This window comes from Panthera onca, chromosome E2, assembly GCF_046562875.1.
Source record: "Panthera onca isolate mPanOnc1 chromosome E2, mPanOnc1 haplotype 2, whole genome shotgun sequence".
NCBI classification, from domain to species: Eukaryota; Metazoa; Chordata; class Mammalia; order Carnivora; family Felidae; genus Panthera; species Panthera onca.
The window spans coordinates 7,781,664-7,805,465 of NC_138353.1; the positions used below are offsets into that span (position 1 = coordinate 7,781,664).

Genomic DNA, 23,802 nt, shown 5'->3' on the forward strand with positions numbered 1-23,802 from the left:
GGCTTGGTGCACAAGTGGGGGCTCACCTATGGCCTTTTCCTCCCCAGGTTCAACGTTCCCTCTCACCGCCATGCTCCCAGCTGTTATCAAAATGGTAATTAAGTTCTTACAGCACAGATAAGAGCAGAGGCCCTGGGATGTCTTGGGTTCAAATCCCAGCTCTGTCCTTTACTGTCTGTGTGACCTCAGGCAGGTGTCTTAACCTCTCTGTGCTTTCTCATCTGTATGATGGGGATAATAGCACTAGCACCTGCCTCGTTGGGTTGTTCGGAGGATCCTTTTTTTTTTTAAGTTTATTTATTAACTTTCAGAGAGACAGTGTGAGTGGGGGAGGAGGGGGGGGGGGGAATCCCAAGCAGGGTCCACACTGTCAGCACGGAGCCCGGCATGGAGCTTGAATTCACGAAACCGTGAGACCATGACCTGAGCCGAAATCAAGAGTAGGACGCTTAACCTACTGAGCCACCCAGGCGCCCCTGTTCAGAGGGTTCTAGGCGTTAGTAACTGTAAACAGGCTCTGCACAGCACACGGCATGTAGTACATGCTCAGTAAATGCCAGCTGGTGCTACCAAGAGGCTTGTACTTTTACATGCGGTTTAATTAGAAGGCGTCGTGTGGCTACAAAGAGTCTGGAAACTGCTGAGGGAGGCGACAAGGAAGGAGAGCGAGAGTCCCCCGCACAGAGGAGAGGGGACAGATGTTCAAAGTCAGGTACCCGGTCCAACAGGCCCACCCTCTTCATCCGGCAAATCTCACCCGTCGGTGCACAGCAACACCCACCCCCTGACGGAGAAATGGCAGAGCTGCGCCTCCCTGAAGATCCTGGGGGTGACGGTGGGAAGGAGCCAAGGAAAGGGAATTGCTGGAAGCCCCCGTGTTCTGGGGGGTGAGGACAGATGGAGGGGGGAGGCAGAGTGATGAGGGGTGGGAGATGCAATGGGAACAGCAAGAGAAGGGAGGAGGGAGAGAAGGTGGCAAGAGAAAAAGAGAGCATTATTAGTCAACAGCACAGGGCAAAGCGGGAGGAAAAACTTGAATGTTGGCCATGAACTTTTAAAGCTAGGGCGACTGTCCTGTTCACGTTTGTGTCTACCCATTGAGGGCATGAAGATGACCGGAAGGATGACCGTCCTTTGTGAGAATTCAATGCCAAGGAGATAAAAAATCTCTTTCCCTAGAGGTTAAATCTGTATCTGCTTTATTAGGTATCCCTTTTTGCCCTGGCTGCCAGGAAGCTCAAGGACTGACTCAATGCTCCTTCCTAGCTTGTTGCATTGGTCTCTCTGAGGAGGGCTTTTCCCCTGGGCTCCCAGGATGCTGGACACCCAACTCTGGGCTCAGGACAGCCGTAGTAGAGATTGATGCACGAGGGCCCCAGTTCCCTGTCCCTCCTGTGACTTGCAGCTCCTTGAATCTGGGCTGCTCTGACCTGCTTTGTTCAGGAGAGTTGTGGAGGAAGGAACACTGTACCGGGTTGGAGACAAGGACACAGCTTCCGCTTCTCTCTTGGAATCCCTGGAGAGCCAGGCTCATATGAGATGGGGTATGTGAGGGATCACGGAGGGGGTGGGGGTGGGGCATGATGTGTCCATAAAGGGGACACAGATATTAAAGAAGTGTGTGTGTGGTGGGGAGATTTTCTGAGGAGATGATTCTCATAGCAGAATCTGGTTCTATTAGTGAACATCAAGCACTACTTTTCAATCCCTCTTGTACAAACCACAGAAGACACAAACCTCAAATTCCTCTGTCTAAAATCACCTCATAACATCAAGGCACCTCACACTCTTCTAGTTCTGTGAGTCCATTTGGGAACCATTCATCTTGCTTATTTTGTTCTCTTGTCTAATTGCGTGGGCTAGCAATTACAACTTTGCTTTTCATTTCAGTAAAAGGCGTCAGCAAACGGATAGACCCTGGACGCCTTGAATCAGGAGGAAAAAACCAGGATGCTGATTTTGTCAGTTGTGAAAATCATGTCCCCTCTAAGGAGGGGAAGTGGCAAACAAGGCTTGGAAAGGTATGGGGTCTCATACTTTTTCTGCCCGTGCCTCCCAGAAGGGTCATTCCAAAAAAGACTGATGACCAAATCTACAGGGGCCTTGTTGGAGCAGGAAAGCTTTGCAAAATCTACATCTCAGTCTATTGTTCTTCCCTGGGGCCCTGAAGGGAACTTTGTGAGAGTGCAGAGAGCAAAGCCTAAAAGGTGACTAATCTGTAAAACACCACCCTGCTGAGTTTCCTTCTTGTGATGAATTAATTTTCAGTCAAATCTGATTTTTTTTTCCTTAGGGATCACAGGCCATCTACAATGAATGACTTTCTCTCTTCCTTTACAACATTCATACAGTTATTTCTTTTTCCAGTCTGATTGCATAGGCTAGTATTGCCAAAACCGTGTTTCAGAGCAGTGGCGACCACGGGCATCCTCGTCTGTTTCCGGTTAAGGAGGAGTGTTTTATCACTGAGCATGAGGCTGGCTTGTAGCAGTCAGCCAATCATTCAATCAACGAGTCACCGATTGGAAATGCTACTGTCAGACCGTCTGGCCTGCCTGCCTCACTTCTGCGTCTGAGCAGACAAGTCACATTCAGAACTCAGCCTCTAGAACAAAGGTGTGCACCCTGTGGGCTGGGAAGAGGGATGCACCGAGCTCCAGGGACAGGGCCTGGGGAAATGACGGTCCTCACCATCTTTCCAGATCTCTGCCGTTAGCCGGTCTGTGCTCTGGTGAAGCAGGGCTGCGACGTTGTCATTCAGAGGGTCCATGTTTTTCATTAGCCACTCATTGGCCTTGTAGTCGACCTGGATGAAGTCAGGCAGAGGAAGGTGGTGAGCCCGCAGGTTCACCAGCTCTCCCAGTTTCCCAAGGAACCTCCCAGAAACCCTGGAGACCTCCAGCTCCAGGGCTCGCCACAGATGAGAGAGCGTCAGTGCCACCTAGTGTCTGTGCCCAGAACTGCACCCTCCACCTGCATGGCCCCTCTCCCTTCACTTCCCTTATCTGTTCTCTGTCCCACCTCCAGGACCTCGCCCGCCATCACTTCTTCCTTATCCATTCTATTCCAGCCACCCTGGCCCCCTCACGGCTCCTCAAACGTGCAAGTCCATTTCCACCTCGGCGTTTACCCCTGCCATTCCTGGTCACCGCGGATTGTCACACGGCGGGCGCCTTCTGAGTATTCAGGGCTTTGCTTTGAGGCTCTCAGAGTCCGAGTCTTGACCCACACAACTCCCCACACGTGTGCGCCCCCCAAAGACAGTGGCTCCCCTGAGGCCAGGATTCAGGTCTGACTCACAGCACAGGGCTGGGCACACCGGAGGTCTCAGACAACGTTTGGGAAAGGAAGTGGGTGCTAGACACAGAACACATAGGTCTCCTGTCTCCCGGCCTCCGTATGCTGTTCCTTCCCCCCCCCCCCCACAGCCCTTCCCAGCCTTCACCTATCCTTTGATGGCTGTTACTCCTCATTTATTTTTTAATGTTTTGCCCTTTTTTAGAGACAAAAAGAGCACGAGTGGGAGAGGGGCAGAAGGAGAGAGAGAGAGAGACAGAGACAGAGAGAGAGAATCTTAATGCTTATTCATTTTTGAGAGAAAGACAGACAGACAGAGCGTGAGTGGGGGAGAGGCAGAGAGAGAGAGGGAGACAGAGAATCCGAAGCAGGCTCCAGGCTCTGAGCTGTCAGCACAGAGCCCGACGCGGGGCTCGAACCCACGAACCGTGAGATCATGACCTGAACCAAAGTCTGACGCTTAACCGACTGACTGAGCCACCCAGGCTCCCCTTAAATTTTTTGCTTTTATTTTAGAGACAAAAGAACACAAGCAGGAGAGGGATAGAAGAAGAGGGAGAGAGGGGGAAAGAGAGAGAGAGAGAAGAGGGAGACAGAGAGAGACAGAGAGAGAGACAGAGAGAGAGAATCTCAAGCAGGCTCCACACTCAGCATGGAGCCAGACATGGGCCTTGATCTCATGATCCTGGGATCACAACCAGAGCCAAAATCAAGAGTCAGACGCTCAACTGACTGAGCCACCCAGGCACCCCCGGTTTCTCGTCATTTCGGCCAGGGATTGGCAAACTACGGCCCGCAGGCCAAATCCAGGCTGCCGCGTTTTTGTAAATAAGGTTTTGTTGGAATACAGCCTTCATCTATGCATCCATTTACGCATTACCCGTTGTGTCTTTCACACTACAATGGCAGAACCGAGCGGCTGTGGCAGAGACTGGCCCACAAAGCCAAAACTACTTACAGAAAATGTTTGTGGACCCTTGATTTCAATTTCCAATCACGCCTGCCTCTCTTCTGTGAAATCCCCCTGGCGTTCCTCGGCTGGGCTTTCACACCGCCCTACGCGGCCCCCACCAAACACCCCCCCCTCCGCCTTACCCCCTAACGGTCTGTACTTGTCTCTCGCCCAGAGCAGGAGCTGTGTGAGGACAGAGACCCTGTCCACCCTGGGGCCCCAGCTTTGCTCGGCACAGGGCTGAGCACAGAAGGCACACCTTTGCCGAATGACAGGATAAAATGCTGTCATTCTCCTCTCAGACCCCCCCCTCCAAACCTATCGTAAATAGCCCCTCCTTGAGGAAGCTTTTCTTTTTTCTTATGTTTGTTTTTGAGAGAGAAAGAGAGAGACAGAGACAGAGTGCAAGAGGGGGAGGGACAGAGAGTGAGGGAGACACAGAATCCGAAGCAGTCTCCAGGCTCTGAGCTGTCAGCACAGAGCCCGACGCGGAGCTCGAACTCACAGACTGCGAGATCATGACCTGAGCAGAAGTCGGACGCTTAACCAACGGAGCCACCCAGGTGCCCTGAGGAAGCTATTGCTGCCTACATCAGAGTCCTCAGTCCTCCTGGGGTTTTCCTGGCCCCTGCCAGGACATCAGGCAGTTCCTGCTCCCCCCTGCCCTGTCTCTCCCCTGCCCTCTCTCCCCGCTGCCCTCTCTCCCTCCTGCCCTCTCTCCCCCCTGCCCTCCCCCTCCCCCCACGTTCTCCCCCCTGCCCTCTCTCCCCGCTACCCTCTCTCCCCACTGCCCTCTCCCCCCTGCCCTCTCTCCCCCCTGCCCTCCCCCCTCCCCCCGCGTTCTCCCCCCTGCCCTCTCTCCCCCCTGCCCTCTCTCCCCGCTGCCCTCTCTCCCTCCTGCCCTCTCTCCCTCCTGCCCTCTCTCCCCCCTGCCCTCCCCCCTCCCCCCAGGTTCTCCCCCCTGCCCTCTCCCCCCTGCCCTCTCTCCCCACTGCCCTCTCCCCCATGCCCTCTCTCCCCGCTGCCCTCTCTCCCCCCTGCCCTCCCCCCTCCCCCCCGCGTTCTCCCCCCTGCCCTCTCCCGGGTCTGCAGCCTGGTGGTCCCCACTCCCGCCCACGAGCCTCACGGCTCGCCCCGCCTCCAACCTTGCCCGCATAGTGCAGGACACTGAAGTCGGCCTGGTCCCGCAGGTTCCTCGGCCGCTGGAACTTGGGGTGGCCTCCTTGCTCCTGCGCCACCTTCTCGACGAAGGACTTGTCCGTGGCCTTCGGGAACCAGCACTCTTCGTCCAGCAGGGCCAGGAGTCCAGGGGGGTTAGCCTAGGCATCCACAGGAGGGGAAGAGGACGTCAGATCCCCGAATGCTGGACACTTAGGCTGCTGCTAACTCGTAGCTCTTGTGAGGGGCACGGGGACGGGAGCCAAACGCGAGAACGGCTGTCGATCAGAGCCTGGGCGGAAGCGGGGCCCGAGGTGGCCTCGCCCTGCGAGTCCTTAACTGAGGGAGGGGCCTGAGGCCCAGCGGGGCAGGAGGCGGAGGGGGGCGGGCGGGGCGGGGGTGTCTCCCGGCGGTGGACGCGGCGGCGGGCGGGCCCTGAGGCTCACCGGCCGCTCGATGAGGTCGATGCAGGGCTGCAGGTCGAGGCCGAAGTCCAGGAAGGTCCAGGGGATGCCCTCGCGCTGGTACTCCTCCTGCTCCAGCACGAACATCGTGTGGTTAAAGAGCTGCTGCAGCTTCTCGTTGGTGTAGTTGATGCACAGCTGCTCGAAGGAGTTCAGCTGCGGAGGATAAGGGACCAGTGAGAGAGGGGACAGGGATGGGGGGGCAGGGCTGGGGGACAGGGCTGGGGACAGGGAAGGGGGGACAGGGATGGGGACAGGGATGGGAGGACAGAGATGGGGGACAGAGACGGAGGTACAAAGACAAGGAGGACAAGGATGGGGGGACAGGGATGGGGGGACAGGGATGGAAACAGGGATGGGGGGACAGGGATGGGGGGACAGGGATGGGGGACAGGGATGGGGACAGGGATGGGGGACAGGGATGGGAGACAGGGATGGGGGACAGGGATGGGGGACAGGGATGGGGGACAGGGCTGGGGGGACAGGAATGGGAGACAGGGATGGGGGACAGGGATGGGGGACAGGGATGGGGGACAGGGATGGGGACAGGGATGGGGGGACAGGGATGGGGACAGGGATGGGGGGACAGGGATGGGGGACAGGGATGGGGACAGGGATGGGAGACAGAGATGGGGGACAGGGATGGGGGACAGGGATGGGGGGACAGGGATGGGGACAGGGATGGGGACAGGGATGGGGGACAGGGATGGGAGACAGAGATGGGGGACAGGGATGGGGGATAGGAATGGGGGGACAGGGATGGGAACAGGGATGGGGGACAGGGATGGGGGACAGGGATGGGGGGACAGGGATGGGGACAGGGATGGGGGACAGGGATGGGGACAGGGATGGGAGACAGAGATGGGGGACAGGGATGGGGGACAGGGATGGGGGGACAGGGATGGGGACAGGGATGGGGGGACAGGGATGGGAGACAGAGATGGGGGACAGGGATGGGGGATAGGAACGGGGGGACAGGGATGGGGGACAGGGATGGGGGGACAGGAATGGGAGACAGGGATGGGGGACACGGATGGGGGACAGGGATGGGGGGACAGGGATGGGGACAGGGATGGGGGACAGGGATGGGGACAGGGATGGGAGACAGAGATGGGGGACAGGGATGGGGGACAGGGATGGGGGACAGGGATGGGGGACAGGGATGGGGACAGGGATGGGGGGACAGGGATGGGAGACAGAGATGGGGGACAGGGATGGGGGATAGGAACGGGGGGACAGGGATGGGGGACAGGGATGGGGGGACAGGAATGGGAGACAGGGATGGGGGACACGGATGGGGGACAGGGATGGGGGACAGGGAAGGGGGGACAGGGAAGGGGGGACAGGGATGGGGACAGGGATGGGAGGACAGAGATGGGGGACAGGGATGGGGGATAGGGATGGGGGACAGAGACGGGGGTACAAAGACAAGGAGGACAAGGATGGGGGGACAGGGATGGGGGGACAGGGATGGGAACAGGGATGGGGGACAGGGATGAGGGGACAGAGACGGGGGTACAAAGTCAAGGAGGACAGGGATGGGGGGACAGGGATAGGGGACAGGGATGAGGGGATGGGGTGAGGGGACAGAGATGGGGGGTACAAAGACAAGGAGGACAGAGTTGGGGGGGAGGACAGAGATGGGGGGAGACAGAGACGGGGGGTGGGACAGAGATGGGGGGACAGAAATGGGAATACCGACAGAGGGGACAGAGACTGGGGGACAGAGATGAGGAGGGGGACAGAGATGGGTAAGGGAACAGAGATGGGGGACAGAGACATGGGGAGGACAAAGACGGGGTGGGCACAGAGAAAAGAGAAAGGGAGGAGACAGAGACAGGGAGGAGGAAAGAGAGGGGCGGGGGGGGGGTGGTCCAGGATTGGTGGACAGACACCCAGAGAGAGGGGGACAGGGACACAAAGAGAGGGGGACAGGGCCGGAGTGACGGAGCCCTCCGGCCCCAGCCTGGCCCCAGGTGCAGACCTGGAAGATCTCGAAGCCGGCGATGTCCAGGATGCCGAGGAAGGAGGCGCCCTGGCGGGGACTGCGGTCCAGGGCACGGTTGAGGCGCAAGACCAGCCAGCGGAAGAGGCGCTCATAGGTGGCCTTGGCCAGGGCCTCCAGCGCGAAGTCGGCCTGTGGGGCGGGGCACATGTGAGGGCCTGGTCCCCCTTCCACGGCCCCAGCACAAGCCCAGGGCCAGCAAGGAGACACTGACGAGGACGGGCCCCCTCGAGGCTCATCGAGAACAATGACGCTAATCGATGACACCGACCGGTACAGAGCCCCACGCTGCGCCAGGCACTGTGTACCGCTTGGGGGCGCGTGAGGTCATCAACCCGCCCCCCCAACCCCTGAACCAATTTCGACAGCACCGTGAGAGTTCAGAAGGTGGACTCTGGAGGCTGACAACCCGGGTTTGAATCCTGGCGCTGCCCCTTAGAAGCTGTGTGGCCTCAAGCATGTGAATAAACCTCTCTGTGCCTCAGTTTCTTCATCTGTAAAATGGTACTAACGACAGGACCTCAGCCGAGATGGAACCTGGGTCAGCGGGAGCTCCGATCTCTGGCCCTCATGTCCCTCTCTATGTCTTCACAATTGTACTTCATTCGAGTTCCCAGCCTGGGGACAGGCAGAGGCCTCTGCCCAAAAGCTGGATTCTGGAAACTTCTAACGTGGGCTCGCTTCGCCCCACTCCCCATCCCCCCACCCCCATCGCTCGCCTGAACTCTGACAGCAACCTCCTCATGTCTCCCTGCTCCCACCCATGCCCCCTGGGTCCAATTCTCCATGCAGTAGACAAGGGGGTCTTCATAAAAGACGAACCAAATCAAGTCACTCCCTGGCTTAAACCCTCACTGGCCCGCTGCACTCTGAATAAAACTCACCTCCTTACTGTGGCCCCTAACACCCTGTGTGATCCGTCCCCTTCCAACCCCTCCGACTGCAGCTTCTGCCTCCCTGGCCCTGGCTATCTACCCTCACTGACCTCCTTCGTGTTCTCAATTCGCCAACCCTGTTCCAGCCCCAGGGCCTTTACATATGCGGTTCCCTCTGCCTTGAGCCATCTCGGTCTCAACGCAAACATCATCTCTTCATAGAGGACTTCCCTGACCCCCCAAAGCCCCTCCTTCATAGGAGGCCCCACCGTTTATGCATTTTTTTTTTTTTTAATGATCTGTTTCCTACTTCAGCCTGAGTTCCACAAAGGCATGGTCTGTTTCCATTACTACTTTTATTCCCAGCACCAGAAGCAGAGATGGTAACAGAGCGAACACTCAGCAAAAGTTTGAGTGCAAGAAAAACCCGGCATAAGCGGCTGAAAGCTCCAGGACCCTGGCGCCCCGCCCCCCGGCGCCCCGCCCCCCCAGCGCCCCGCCCACCTGTTCCTTGGTCTGCGCTTTCTGCACATAGTCTCGGCCGACTTTGATGCGGGGGGTGAGCAGGGCGCGGGAGAAATCCGTCACCCCTAGTCCCAGGAGGCGGCACAGCTTCTGTGCGGCTGAGGGCGGGAGGGACAGGGGGTCTGATCAGCCTTAGGAAGCGGCAGCGGCCGCTGAGCACAGACAAGGGGCCCCGCCTCTCCCACCAGAGGTATCACACGTCCTAAAAGTGTGTATGTTCCTCTGGCCCAACGATTCTCTCTCTGGGACCCCGACATGGGATAAATAATCCCGGACGTGGGGCACCTGGGTAGCTCAGTCGGTTAAGCAGCCGAAGCTTGATTTTGGTTCAGGTCATGATCTCTCAGTTCCTGAGTTCAAGCCCCGCATTGGGCTCTGTGCTGACAGATCAGAGCCTGGAGCCTGCTTCGGATTCTGTGTCTCCTCTCTCTCTCTCTCTTTCTCTCTCTGCCCCTCCCCTGCTCTCTCTCTCAAAAATAAATAAACATTAAAAAATATTTTAAATAAATAAAAACAAACAAAAAAAAGAACACAGCCCAGAGAGGAATGCCCAAAAATGTTGCAGTGAATTACCGCTCAGGTGTATGACAGTGGGTAATTCCCCTGCTTTTATACTTTTCTGTATTGCCTGATTCCACCCGCCCCCCCCATCCAGCTTGTATTATTTCATGATAATAAAGAAGCAGAACTATTTCCATTTTGATTAAAAAAAAAAAAGGAATATCGGTTATAATTCTGCTTCTGAAAAGCAAAAACTAAAGTATATATGCAAAGCACAGAGGCCAAGAGGAGATAAGCCCAATGCTAAGGGCAGTTTTGTCAGAGGGGCCAGGATGATGGGGGGATCTCGGGCACACTGGTGTTGTTCAAAGCTTTGGCAGAGGTCACACCTTTTACAATGAGGAACAGAGTGGACGATGATATTTTGGTAAAGGATCAGCACAGCTTGGAGGCATGCCCTGCTGGGGAGCAGGGAGTAGGGGGGCTGCTCTGTCCGGGGGAACAGAGGGACACAAGGACCCCGCGTGGGCAGCGGGCCAGGTGGGGCTACCTGTGTTGTCAGGCATGGAGGCTTGATCGTTGTTTCGTTCTCTCTTCAGGACGATGTTGCCAAACTGGAGAACAGCCGAGACCATCCGCAGCATGGCTAAGGGGCAGAGAGGGTATTCGTGTGCGTGCACTCTGATGCGTGCTCTTAACTAGCCCCTTAGAAATCCAGTTTTAATGGGGCGCCTGGGTGGCTCAGTCCATTAAGCGTCTGACTCTTGATTTCGGCTCAGGTCACGATCCCGTGGTTCACGAGATCATGTCCCGAGTCGGGCTCTGCGCTGAGAACAAGGAGCCTGCTTGGGATTCTCTCTCTCCCTCTCTCTCTCTACCCCTCCCCTGCTCGCACGCATGTGCATTCCCTCTCACTCTTAAAATAAATAAACATTAAAAAAAAAAAGGAAATCCAGCTTTAAAACCCTATGTCAAAATTACACCACTATTCTTCAGCTTAAAATCCATTGGTGACACTGGGCAGCTATTAAAACATGTGAGCAGATAAATGATTTTTTTTAATTTTTTTTTAACGTTTATTTATTTTTTGAGACAGAGAGAGACAGAGCATGAATAGGGAAGGGGCAGAGAGAGAGGGAGACACAGAATGAGAAGCAGGCTCTAGGCTCTGAGCCATCAGCCCAGAGCCCGACGCGGGGCTCGAACTCACGGACGGCGAGATCGTGACCTGAGCTGAAGTCGGACCCTTAACCGACTGAGCCACCCAGGCGCCCCTCTTTTTTTCTTTTAATGTTTGTTTATTTTTGAGAGACAGAGCACGAGTGGGGTAGGAGCGGAGGGAGAGGGAGACACAGAATCTGAGGCAGGCTCCAGGCTCCAAGCTGTCAGCACAGAGCCGGATGCCGAGCTCGAACTCACAGACCGCGAGATCATGACCTGAGCCAAAGTCTGATGCTTAACCAACTGAGCCACGCAGCAGCCCTTACATCACCTCATTTTATGCGTGTTTCTGTCCCAAAGATACCTCACCTATATAATGTTGCTTCCTTCACATCAAGCTCACGGCCAACACCTCTCTAATGGGAGCCGGAAGAAGGCTCATCTAACGTATGTGTTTTCTCTGTGAGAAACACTACAGCCCTCTTGCACGTGGGGATGCCAGCCCGCATTAAGCCCGACGCGTGGGGGGCACTTTAGACAGTGAAACCATCAACCAGCAAGGCGCAAAACCGTGAAACACGTGGCACTCAGTAGCCGGCGAAAAGGACACCGGTTTACGGTGGACCCGAGACGAGGCGGCAGAGCACTGCGTCGCGGAACCCCAGCCCCGTGTGTGCGTGGGCAACTCCAACTTTCCACCCCTGTGTGAAAGACGCAACGGTCACAGAAGCACCAGGAGTACTGGTTCGGGGGGGGTTGGTTAAATTTAGCGAGTAGGCGAAGTCGCAAATGCAGAACCCGCAAAAGAGGACGCACTGTCCCCCTCCTTGTCAGCACAGAGCTGCCAGAAATTTCGCTCATGGTGAGTGGGCAGTGCTGCCCCCCAGAGTACATCGCGGGAACTCCCAGGGGGTGGCGGGCATAAAGACCGAGGCCACGGGGCCACTTGCGGGGTGTGTCTGGATACCACAGGGCCCGGGCAGGTGGGGACCCGGGTGAAGACGCCCTTCTGTGGCACGAAGCACTGCCCACACCGCATGACTCCTAAGCGTCCCCGTGGACATTTTTGCCCATGACAGAATGGTTTGTAATGATCTGAGCAACCCGACCTGGTTTATGCATAAACACAAGTGTTTCGTGTTTGGTTTTGACACGCGGTAGGTTTTCCAGGAACGGAGCCACGATGAAATCCCAGGAGACGCTGTGGTCGGGTTTTGTTCAGCATTTTATCAAGATTTGGGAACCCTCTCATCTGCGACAGTGAAGCTGCACGCAGCCCTTGAGTGGGACCGGAAAACCCATGAACACGGGACTGACTGGACCTGTACCCGCCGCTTTTATGGCGACGCTACAGATCCGCGCAAGCGCCCAGCTTCCCCATCAACCACGCCTTCCAGAACGGTTTTCGCGATTTCCGGGCTCAAATGGATGTCGATTTCTTTCCACCCCCTCCATGCCAGGTCCTGTCCCAAACACTCCCAAATGAACTCACTTAACCTTCTTAACTCCGCGAGGCAGGTCCTCCAATAACATTTTACCTGTGAGTAAAAAAAAAACCCTTGGCACATGGGGAAACCAAGGCACAGTCAGGCGACCAACTTGAGCTCACCAGCAGCGGAGGGGAGACGCAAAGTTGGGACAATCTGACTCCAGGCTCCGCATCCGTTTCGTCTTTGCCGCCTTCTTCCAGCATAAAATTCGAATGGAAGCACGTACACGTGGCCCGCATACAGAAAAGCGCACAAATCATCCCCTTCCAGCTGGCCGAGCGTTTACGGAGTGGATGCACCCGTGGAGCCGGCCTCTGAGAAGCCCCTTCCTGGCCACTCGCTGAACATGGGCAAACTTCACTGTCACGTGGTTAAGCGGAAGAAGACAGACACGAACGCACACGCACCGTATGGGTCTGTTTGTACCCAAATGCAGGAACAAGTAAAATAGCTCCATGCTGTTAGATGCCAGAATAATGATCACATTGGGGGTGGGGGGTGGGGGGTGTCTGGTGACGGGGAGGGGCACGAGGGACCTTCCAGGTGCCAGTTATACACGCATTCGCTTGCAGAAAGCCCCCGGACTGGATGCTTAGGCTCCAGGCACTTTTTTTTTTTTTTTTGGTGTCTCTGCTTCTACGCTGATTACTTAGAAAAAGAGGGTGGTGGAGGGGGAAGGGAGGAGCACCCTGTTGGGATACTCCTGCCAAAAACCCGTAACCTGAATCTAATCGCAAGGAAACACGCCAGAGTTGAGACAAAACAACTGGTCTGTAATCTTCAAAAGTCTCAAGGTCACCAACGATAAAGAAGGAATAGTTCCAGACGGTTGGAGAGTGAAATGTGCTAGACACGTGTGATCCTGGGGAAATGTGTGTGGATGGGCGTGCCTGTGCGTGTGCGTGCACCTGTGTGTGTGTAACCTAAAAAATTTTTGAGGGGTGCCTGGCTGGCTCAGTTGGTGGAATGTGCGACTTTTTTTTTTTTTTTTAATGTTTATGTATTTACTTTGAGAGAGAGAGAGAGAGAGAGTGGGGGAGAGGCAGAGAGAGGGGGAGAAAGAATCCCAAGCAGGCTCCATGCTGTCAGCACAGAGCTCAAAGAGGGGCTCGAACGCCCCAAACCGTGAGATCATGATCTGAGCCAAAATCAAGAGTCAGATGCTTAACCGACTGAGCCACCCAGGAGCCACATCCGAATTCCTGGCATCTGTGAATGCTACCTTGTAGAGCACAATGGCCTTCACTGGTGTGATTAAATTAAAAATGTCAAAACGGGGACACGTCTGGGTGGCTCAGTCAGTTAAGTGTCCTGCTTTTGATTTCGGCTCAGGTCATGATCTCGCAGTTTGTGAGTTCAAGCCCCTCGTCGGGCTCTTTGCTGACATCGTGAAGACTGCTTGGGATTCTCTCTCTCTCCCTCTCTCTCTGGCCCTCCCTTGTTCACTCGCGCTCTCTTTCTCAAAATAAATAAATAAAATTTAAAAAAAAAGTCAAGATAGGAGATTTATTCTGGATTACCCAGGTAGACTCTCACTGTAGATCCTTATAAAAGGGAGGCGCCTGGGTGGCTCAGTTGGTTAAGCGTCCGACTCTTGATTTTGACTCAGGTCATGATTTCATGAGTTCGTGGGTTCAAGCCCCACATCGGGCTTTGAGCTGGGAGGAGCCTGCTTGGGATTCTGTCTCCCTCTCTCCTCTGCCCATCCTCCCTTCAAAATAAATAAACTTTAAAAAAAGAAAAAAAGAGGGAGGCAGAGGGAGAAGACCACATGAGCAAAGGTTAGCGTGATGTGCTTTGAACCCGGGAAAGACAAGAAAACGGATGTTCCTGGTGACCCTTCAGAAGGAACCAGCCCTGCCCAGAGCTCGATTTTAGTCCCAGGAGACTGGCTTTGGACTTCCGGCCTCAGGCATTGTAAGAGAATAAGGGTGTGTTGATTTAAGCCACTGTTTGTGGTCATTGGTGACTGGTCATGGGAAGCTGATACAGGGGGTCAGAGGTACCATGTTGTAAGGCACGTGCTGGAAGGCTGGTTAGTACAAGCATACCCTGCACGCCCGGGTTAGCCCCTGTCTTGAGACTATAGAGAGCCATCTCTAAGCCCATCAAGCAGAATATGTAGAACATGTTGTTCAGTGTTCCAGGTCAGGGGCTCAGGGGTGGCCAAGCCGGGGCGTCTCCTTTGTAACCGAGAGTGTCCAAATGGCAGGCTTTGATCTCCTCGGAGCCCTGGCTGTTTAAGACAGGAGAGTCTACAGAGAGTTACTATTATAAAATTTGTTGTTGTTGTTAACATCTATTTACTTTTGAGGGGGGGGGGTGAGCAGGGGAGGGGCAGAGAGAGGGAGACACAGAATCCGAAGCAGGCGCCAGGCTCTGAACCGTCAGCCCAGAGCCCGACGTGGGGCTCGAACTCACAGACTGCGAGATCATGACCTGAGCTGAAGTCGGACGCCCAGCCGACTGAGCCAACTAGGCACCTCCAGAGAGTTACTACCATAAAAGCTGTATGTGGGGCACCTGGGTGGTTTAGTCGGTTAAGCCTCGGGCTTTTGATTTCGGCTCAGGTCATGATTTCACGGTTGGCGAGTTCGAGCCCTGACTTCAGGCTCTGCCTGAAGAGTGTGGACTCTGCTTGGGATTCTCTCTCTCTCTCTCTCTCTCTCTCTCTCTCTCTCTCTGTCTCAAAATAAATGAATAAACATTTAAAAAAAGGATTTGGTGTCTGGAATTAAACACCTTGTGGCACAGGAATCTACGTGCACTAGAAACTGCTGAATTGTTCATTTCACAATGATGAATTTCACGGTTACATGAATTCTCTCTCAAAGAAAACCAAAGGCAGACGTTGACTGCACTTGAGGTGAACACTGACTAATGAAAGAACTGTCAAATCCATACGCTGTGTATCTGAAACTAATGTAACATCCACTAAGAATAAAAATGAGTTAACAAAACAGGTTTTGGTACAGTTTGCAGGGCACAACAGGGTGTGCAACAAATACTGATTTTTCTCCATCCCCACTGAGATCATAATCCCTATGGAAAGTACCTGTTCCTTCCTCATCTCCTGAGCGTGCGCTCTGCATACAGTTAGTGCTCTATAAATGCTTTCATGGATGAACTTAAGCTTGCCTGTTTCCAGGGAGGAATTCCTTCCGTGGTCCACACTACTTCTGGGATTCAATCTAACCTCTTATCAGGGTTTTTGGCACCCTGTCCCTGACCCTCACAGCTCCTCCAGCCCCAGGGTCCCCTCGCTTACTCCAAGCAGCCACCCAGCCCCCTTTCGGTTCCTCCAACACTCTTCCTTGCCGCCAGGGCTTTGCCTCAGACCCTCCCATCTATGCCTGGTTAACTCCTGCCAGGTCATCAGACAGCCGAGGGCCGTCTCCTCCAGAGGCTGCCCTGACCCTCCCCCGACCGTGATGGAACCCTGTGACATGTGGTCCCTGCTCCATGCACCTTCTATTGGTCACCCTTCCCCCCTCCACGGGCTCAACTCTAATCCGTTCGTGTAAACGGACGCTTCTAGGTCTGAGCATTCCACGGGTCAGGGGCTCGTTCTTTCTTGGCCACTGTGAGTTTCGCCCAGTGCCTACAGACGACTGGCCCACAAACCCCTTCGCCGTTGGAAGACTCACTCTATTAATGAATAAATGGCAAAAAGTTAACTAGTGGGGGATACATTACTGGATGTGGGAGTTTGCAGTGTGGCCTTGGACAAGCTGGGTGACCTCGTGGGCCTCAGTTTCCCAAGCTGGGCAGTGAGAGGAGCTGGGTTCAGAGATCTCTGGTTCTGCCCGCCTGGGGTCAGGGGGCACTGGGCAGTCGGGGGACAGCCCAGAGCCCTGGCAGTTCTGGGAGTCTCCCCTGGGGACAGCGGCGCACCTCCCAGAAGATAAATAAACCAGGACATCTCCCTTATGGACCCACAATAGCATCATCACCTAAAAACTGAATGATCGTTCATTCCTTAACATCAGCCCGGACCCAGCCCGGACTTGAGTCCCCCCACAGTGGCCTTTAAAATGGCCTCTGACAGTTGACTTAGGAACTTGCACCGGGGCCAAGCGCCCGGGTGAATCTGACACCCGAGAAGTTGGCAGTTAGCTCTTGCCGGTGACCTCGGACCAGCCGATGGCAAGGAAGCCCAGGCCAGCGGGGGCAGGGGCGTGGGGCCGGTGACGCCCAGTCCTGCTCACAGGAGCCAGGACCCAAGTGCCAGGTTCTCTGCTCAACCACTGGAAGTGTCATTCATGCTGCCTGCCTGGACTGGTCCCCAGTGCTCTCCGCCCCAGGCTTCCCACTGGCGACCACCTTCCCAGAGATGGTCCGGAAAGCTTCCCAGAGGTGCCCACCCGCCTCCCTAAAACCAGATCACCGGCTGGCTGTGGGGTCCGACCCAGGTCCCACCACCTCCTCATCCACTGGGGTGAGTCCCAGGGAAGACACCCCAACTCCCTGGAACTCGGTCACCTCTTCTGTCAGAAGGAGTCTAGACAAAGGTGACTGGCTGACTCCACTCCTTGTCAATAAAACGCTAAAGAAAACGACGACGAGACCCCATCCACCTGCCACACCAGCGAAAGCCCAAAAGCTTACGACGGCGGTTGCTGGCACGCACCCAGGGACACAGCACTCTGGGGACACCGTGGGTGGAGATGGAAACTAGCGCCACCTTCTGGGCGGCGATGAAGTGGATTCTCCACAATTGAAAAAACACTAGGGGTGCCTGGGTGGCTCAGTCGGTTAAGCGTCCGACTTCGACTCAGGTCACGATCTCGCGGTCCGTGAGTTCGAGCCCCGCGTTGGGCTCTGGGTTGACGGCTCAGAGCCTGGAGCCTGCTTCCGATTCTGTGTCTCCCTCTCTCTCTGCCCCTCCCCTGTTCATGCTCTGTCTCTCTCTGTCTCAAAAATAAATAAACGTTAAAAAAAATTTTTTTTAAAAAGAATCCTAGTCCATTTAAACAACGAAACCTCATGCAGCCCCTCCCCAACACACAACTGAAGTCTACCTATACATACAAAACCAGAATTATTGCTAAAATATACTGTCTGCTGGGAAAAGTGAGGCACAAAGCACATTAGCAGAGGAGAGATGAGCTGAGTCCTTAACCGCAATGCCACCCCCGGTGTGCCAGGTGCCTTTCACCTGTTCGTTGCTGTATCTGGGATGGTCCTGGGCAGAAGGTCAAGGAGATGCGGTCCCCCTGCGGCAGCAACTACAGAGGAACTTTTAAATGCAGCAGCGGAGCATTTAAACTGGCTGGGGGGCTCAGCCAGTTAAGCGCCTGACTTTTCACCTCGGCTCAGGTCATGATCTCACGGTTCGTGGGATCGAGCCCCAGATTGATTGGGCTCTGCGCACTGACCGCCAGGAGCCTGCTTGGGATTTTCTCTCTCTTTCTCCCTCCACCCCCCCGCCCACTCTCTCTAAATAAATAAATATATAAACTTTTAAAAATGCAGTAGAGAAATATCTTAACATTTTTGTCCCCAGTACGGCTGAACATCAGCCCCGGGGCTAGGAAATGCCTCCTTTTATAGAAAAGTAACATGTGTCTTTTCGTAGATGTCTAAAATATTTCTAGAAGGGGATGCAGGAAGCTGAACAGTGGGAGGGAACCTAGGGCTCAGGGCACCTCAGGAGACGTGGGTTTCCTCGCCGCGACCTTTGGCACATTCAGATTATGTCACCAGATGCCTACGGCACTTCAAAAGTTTTTTGTTTTTCACAATTGCAAAAATTGGGGGCACCTCGGTGGCACAGTCAGTTAAGCATCCGACTCTTGATTCCAGCTCTGGGCATGATCTCACGGTTCGGGAGTTCGAGCCCCACGTCAGGCTCTGTACTGATAGTGTGGAAGCTGCTTGGGATTCTCTCTCTCTTCCTCTCTCTCCCTCTCTCCAAATAAATAAATACATTTTTTAAAAGTTAAAAAAATAAAAATAAAAAATAAAGGAAAAGAATTGCCCATAACCAGGGCACAGCAGGGCGGCTGCTCCCAGGGTTACTTGAGGCAACGTGTGTCAGAGGCCAGACCCCCCTGTGGCCGCTGTCTGAATTTGTTTGCCAGCTGCCCGAACGACTCTCAGGCAGGCGGAGGAAGTTACACAACCAAGGTTGGGAAATCCAGCAGGGAAGGTCTGAGACCCTGGGTCAATACGCCCCAGGAGGCCGGCCAGTTTGCAGCCTGGGTAGACAGGCAAGCTGGCGCTGGGTTTCCAGCCCTCCCAGCTGGCCCTGGAGCCAACAATAGCTCCCTGGGCCTCCCGCAGTGCTGGAGGCCAGAGGAGAAAGGGACGCGGCCCCTCCACTCAACCCTAGACCTCAAAGTTCACGCGAACAATGAAAAGTCAGGCAGTCGCGGAAGGACTGAGGTCCACCTATATGCACTTATGGGCTGAATCGTGCCTGTTCCCCTACAAACAGATAAGCTGACGTCCTAACCCCCAGGACCTCTCAGAATGTGACCTTATACGGGTACTGACTCAAGCGGATATAATTAAAGTCCAGATGAGATCGCAGTGGAGCAGGGTGGCCCCTGATCCAACACGACAGGTGTCTTTATAAACGGGGGAATCTGAACACACAGATGTGCACATGGGCAGAAGCCACGTGATGATGAAGGCAGAGATCGGGTGATGCTCCTATGTGCCAAGGAACACCGAAGACTGCCAGGAAACCACCAGAATCTGGGAGGGAGGCAGTGAACAAACAGATCCTCCCAGGACCAGGCCTGCTGGCCTCCAGAACCAGGAGACCAGCGGCTTCCACTGTTTAAGGCGCTCGGGTTGTGCTTTGTCACAACAGCCCTAGCAAACAAATACAGTACCTCGGGGTGCCTGGGTGGCTCAGTCGGTCGAGCGGTCGAGCGTCTGACTCTGGATTTCACCTCAGGTCATGATCTCACGGCTCATGAGATCGAGCCCTGCATGGGGCTCTGCGCTTGAGAGCGCAGAGCCTGCTTGGGATTCTCTCTCTGCCCCTTCCCTGCTCATTCGCTCTCTCTCTCTCTCTCCCCAAACAAATAAACATTAAAAAAAAAAAAGAAAAGAAAAGAAAAAGAAATTGGCCGCCCCAGCAGCTCAGGCGGGTCTGTGGTTTTGCCGTAGCTTGCTTGTCCCCAGTTACGGTTCTCTGCTGTTCCCAAATCAATCCATTTTGTTAGCAACTGAGCCAAGAGTTCTATTTTTGGGGTTAACACCCTGGGAACACCGGTCCTCATTCTCTCAGCTCCTCGGGCCTTTGCTCAGAGGCCACCGTCGCTGTGTCCCCTTCCCGATCCCCTCCTTAAAGCTACACCTCCTTCCTCCTCCAGCCTCTGCCCCCCCGCCCCCGGTTCTTTTTCCCAACCCGGGACTGACTGTCCAGGTTCCCCGCCTGCCCATGCGGCGCCCCAGCCCCACCTGCAGCCGGGGTTTGGGGCTCACTCACAGGTGATTTCCTCCGGGGTGAATCCCAGGACCCTCAGCGACTCCAGAGTCTCGTGGAAGAGTTCCCGCTCCTGGCCGGGAGGGGACGACGACCCGTTGGTCAGGAAGCGGTAGTGGGAGCAAGGCTCCAGGAGGAGGTCAGCTGCAGGGTGTCATGAGTGGAGGCCCAAGGTCAGGGGCGAGCCGCGGAGTCAGACTCACGTCCCGATGGCCACGATGGCCACCCCCGGGGCAAGCGTCGCTTCCCCACCGGGGACCTCAGTCTCCTCCTGTCCAATGAGTGAGGACCCTTCCCTCACGGTGGAGTGCACGCTTAGCACACATCAGACCCTTTCGTCTTCCCTCCTTCCGGAGAGACTGTCCAGTCCCGTAACTGCCCAGGGCAGGCAGGGGCTGCAGAAGCAATGAGGCCGCGGGGGCCTGAGTTAGCGGAAGCCGTGGGACAGTGGGGTTGGCAGCAGAAGGCACGTGGGTCCTGGAGCCTGACAGAGGGGGGCCGGGAGGCAGCCAAGGCTACGGGCGAAGGAGCCAGCCTGAGAAGGAGCCTCGGGACAGTGGGGACCACAGTAAATGGGAGCCCCGGACTTTCTTCAGCCAGAGCGCGGGAGGAGCAAAGAGGAGACAGGGGGGAGCTCAGGCAGGAGGCGGCGTAGAGGGGACCCGTATCCACTGCCCCGCAGGAGCCTGACCTCAAGCAGGTGCCTGTCAAATTCTAGCGCCTCCCGTTTCCTCCTCCGGGGGCCCAGGGAAGCCAGACGCCCACCCGGGGCTCCCTCCCACGCCCCGTGAGCCCCTGCACTGACCCTTGAGCTGCTCTCCCGCGCCTCCCAGCAGCTGGTAGAAGATGTGGAAGCTGCACTCGTCCTTGGCTTGGCGGATGGCCCTCGACTTCTCCAGCAGGTCTGGGCGGCCAGGAGTCAAGTGCCACAGGGAAAGGGTGGTGACGGGCGGGGAGGCGAGCCCACACGGTGCCCTCGACCCACGCCGCTCCCCACTGCTCTCCTGTGAAACCGTGGAGCTGTTCACAGCCCAGGCCAGCGTCCTTGCCACTAACTGGAAGAATGGCCTCAGACCCGTCACTCAAGCACCGTGCCTTAGTTTCCTCATCTGTGCAACAGGCTGGACGCAACACGCAGGAATGAGCCGCTGCGAGGGCAGGTGCGTTATCGTGCGTCAAACACCCAGAGCGGTGCCTGGCATGTAGTTAACCGCGACCAAGAATCTCTCTGTCCATTGTTTCCCTGCCAGCCTCAGTTTCCCCGTACAGATACGGGGGGCCATCGGCGCCTCCCTTCCAGGAAAGTCACATGGCACGTTCACACACTAAAAATTGGCAGGCCGCCCTAAAGTAAAATCAAACACCTGATAACGTGTTTGCCCCTCTACGCCTCACGCTCATGGACCGCGAAGCACCTATTTCGAGGGACAGCAGTCACATAAGACCTACCCTGGGGAGCCCTGACCAAGGTCAGCTGCAAACCATTGACCAAAAGCCCTGGGTCGCTAACCTGCTCAGGTAAGAAGGAGATGACCCGGGGAAGGGATCCCCCAAGGCAGGGTAGGGTTGGGGGAGCACGCACCCCAAGCCTCGGTTTCCTTTTCTGTTAAATGGGATGATAGCCATATCTGGCTGGTATGGGTACAGAGAGAGGACCTGGGATCTCATAGGGTGACCTCTCAGAGGAGAAACCCTCAAGAAATTTTGGTCGTGCTCGGGGCACCTGGGTGGCTCGGTCGGTTAAGCGTCCAACTCTTGGGTTTCGGCTCAGGTCATGATCTCATGGTTTCACGGGTTCGAGCCCCGCATTGGGCTCTGTGCTGATGGCGTGGAGCCTGCTGGGGACTCTCTCTCTCTCCCTCTCTCTCTCTGCCCCTCCCCGACTTGCACTGTCTCTGTCTCTCTCAAAAGAAGTAAATAAACTTAAAAAAAAAAATTCTGGTCATGGTGACGCTAGGGCTGAGGGGTCAGGTTGAGCCTGAGACCCACCTGATTGCTGATTGGCCTGGGGGTGGCACCCCCCCCCCACCTCACCCTCCATGAACATCAGCCCACAGGCTGGTCATTGGCCCCAAGGCAGAGGCAGCCATGCACTAGAGATCCGCCCAGAGGGGGCAGCTGGAACTAGAAGGGGAGTGTGGACAAAGAAAGTCTGTATCTGGAGGTGGGCAGAGAAGACAAATGTCCTTCTCCTCCCCCCACCCCCCACCAGGAACCACGGGGTCAGAGGAGGTACAAGATGGCGGGATGGATGGGGCAGGAAGAGCCGGGCACTCTAAGAACCTGCATAAGCAGGAGCCTCGATGCTGAGGAGCAGTGGGCTGCAGGTGCCGGTAGCTCCAGGGGACCTGAGGCCAAAAGCCCCAGGAAGCTGCCAGTAACTCCCATAAGGACATTGCTAATTTGTTCCCATCATTAACTCCTAATGATGGCAGCTCGTTCTGGAATGCTTACCATGTGGTGGGTGCCATGCTACTAATTTGACCCCCATTGTCCTACAACCCTTCGAGGGCAGGTTCTGTGATCCTTCCCTGTGCACACAGGGGGAAACTGAGGCACAGAGCGGTCAAATAACATACCGTAGGTCCCACGGCTCAAAGTGGCAGAGCCAGAATGTGAACCCAGGTCGTTGTGATTTCTTTGCCCCTCCTCTTAAATGCTGCACTCCTGGAGCTCCTCTGTTTGATCGACACCTCACATGCGTTGTCGCACCTTGTGCATCGTGTGTGCCTCCAGGGGGAGGAGACTCTGCCCTGGTCCCCCCCACACTTGCCCCAAGCACCTTCTCCCTTTGCTGGCTGTGCCCTGTGTCCTCTCTCTGCGGTAAAGCCGCGGCCAACCCACCGCCCCTGCCCTCCTCCCTCCACGGGGAGGCGCTGCACCGACGCCTACCCAAGGTTCCTTTCTCTTTCACAGAGGGGGAAACTGAGGCACCGTTTCTGAGCAGCGAGGAGCCAGGCTTCCCAGTGTGTGTGAACACCTGTTTCCTGCAAGCAGGGAGACCCCAAGGGCCACCCTCCCCGGCCGCCAGGTGCCCCTCGGGGGCTACGAGAGGATACAGGTCTCAATGTTGGCGCCCACGATGTACCCGGCCACGTCAAAGTTGATGCGGATGAATTTGCCCTGGGAAGGAAGGGGTTGGGAGTTAGCTGAGGGTCCTCCTGCCCCCCCTGAGGACCTGAACAGCACCCCTAACCCACACTCACCCCTCCCAGAACTAAGGCGGCATCTCAACTTTCTTTCTCCCTCCTCCTGAACCCCATCCCAATCATGAGGTCCCAACCAGGGGGTCCCTGGGGAAGCTAAAGTCCAGGCCCCTTTGACTGCTTTCCTCAGACCCCAGCCCCCTCCTCCCTCAACCCAGGAATCCAGGCCCCCAGCCCCCTCCTCCCTCACACCCAGGAGTCCTGCCCCAGCCCCCTCCTCCCTCAGACCCTGGAGTCCTGACCCCCAGCCCCTCCTCCCTCAGACCCAGGAGCCCAGGCCCCCAGCCCCTCCTCCCTCAGACCCAGGAGTTCAGACTCCCAGCCCCTCCTCCCTCAGACCAGGAGTCCAAGCCCCCAGCCCCTCCTCCCTCAGACCCAGGAGTCCTGACCCCAGTCCCTCCTCCCTCAGACCCAGAGTCTGGGCCCCCAGCCCCCTCCTCCTTCAGACCCAGGAGTCTTGACCCCAGTCCCACCTCCCTCAGACCCAGAGTCTGGGCCCCCAGCCCCCTCCTCCCTCAGACCCAGGAGTCCTGGCCCCCAGGCCCCTCCTCCCTCACACCCAGGAGTCCTGCCCCAGCCCCTCCTCCCTCAGACCCTGGAGTCCTGACCCCCAGCCCCCTCCTCCCTCAGACCCTGGAGTCCTGACCCCCAGCCCCTCCTCCCTCAGACCTTGGAGTCCAGGCCCTCAGCCCCTCCTCCCTCAGACCCAGGAGTTCAGACTCCCAGC

The 23,802-nt window shown here is 56.1% G+C and overlaps 1 protein-coding gene across 6 annotated transcripts in view; it reads right to left on the reverse strand.

Annotated features, from left to right (window-relative positions):
* Positions 1-23,802, reverse strand: part of MYH14 (myosin heavy chain 14) — a 103,217-nt gene that overhangs the window by 49,428 nt on the left and 29,987 nt on the right. For all 6 annotated transcript variants that reach the window (XM_078439440.2, XM_078439439.2, XM_078439443.2 and 3 more), the window contains 9 exons: positions 22,929-22,992; positions 20,675-20,773; positions 19,873-20,013; positions 10,328-10,423; positions 9,256-9,374; positions 7,856-8,008; positions 5,854-6,027; positions 5,395-5,568; positions 2,692-2,806 (listed from right to left, as the gene is read on the reverse strand). In XM_078439440.2, the coding sequence (XP_078295566.2) occupies positions 2,692-2,806; positions 5,395-5,568; positions 5,854-6,027; positions 7,856-8,008; positions 9,256-9,374; positions 10,328-10,423; positions 19,873-20,013; positions 20,675-20,773; positions 22,929-22,992 (1,135 nt within the window). The remainder of the gene's footprint in view (positions 1-2,691; positions 2,807-5,394; positions 5,569-5,853; positions 6,028-7,855; positions 8,009-9,255; positions 9,375-10,327; positions 10,424-19,872; positions 20,014-20,674; positions 20,774-22,928; positions 22,993-23,802) is intronic.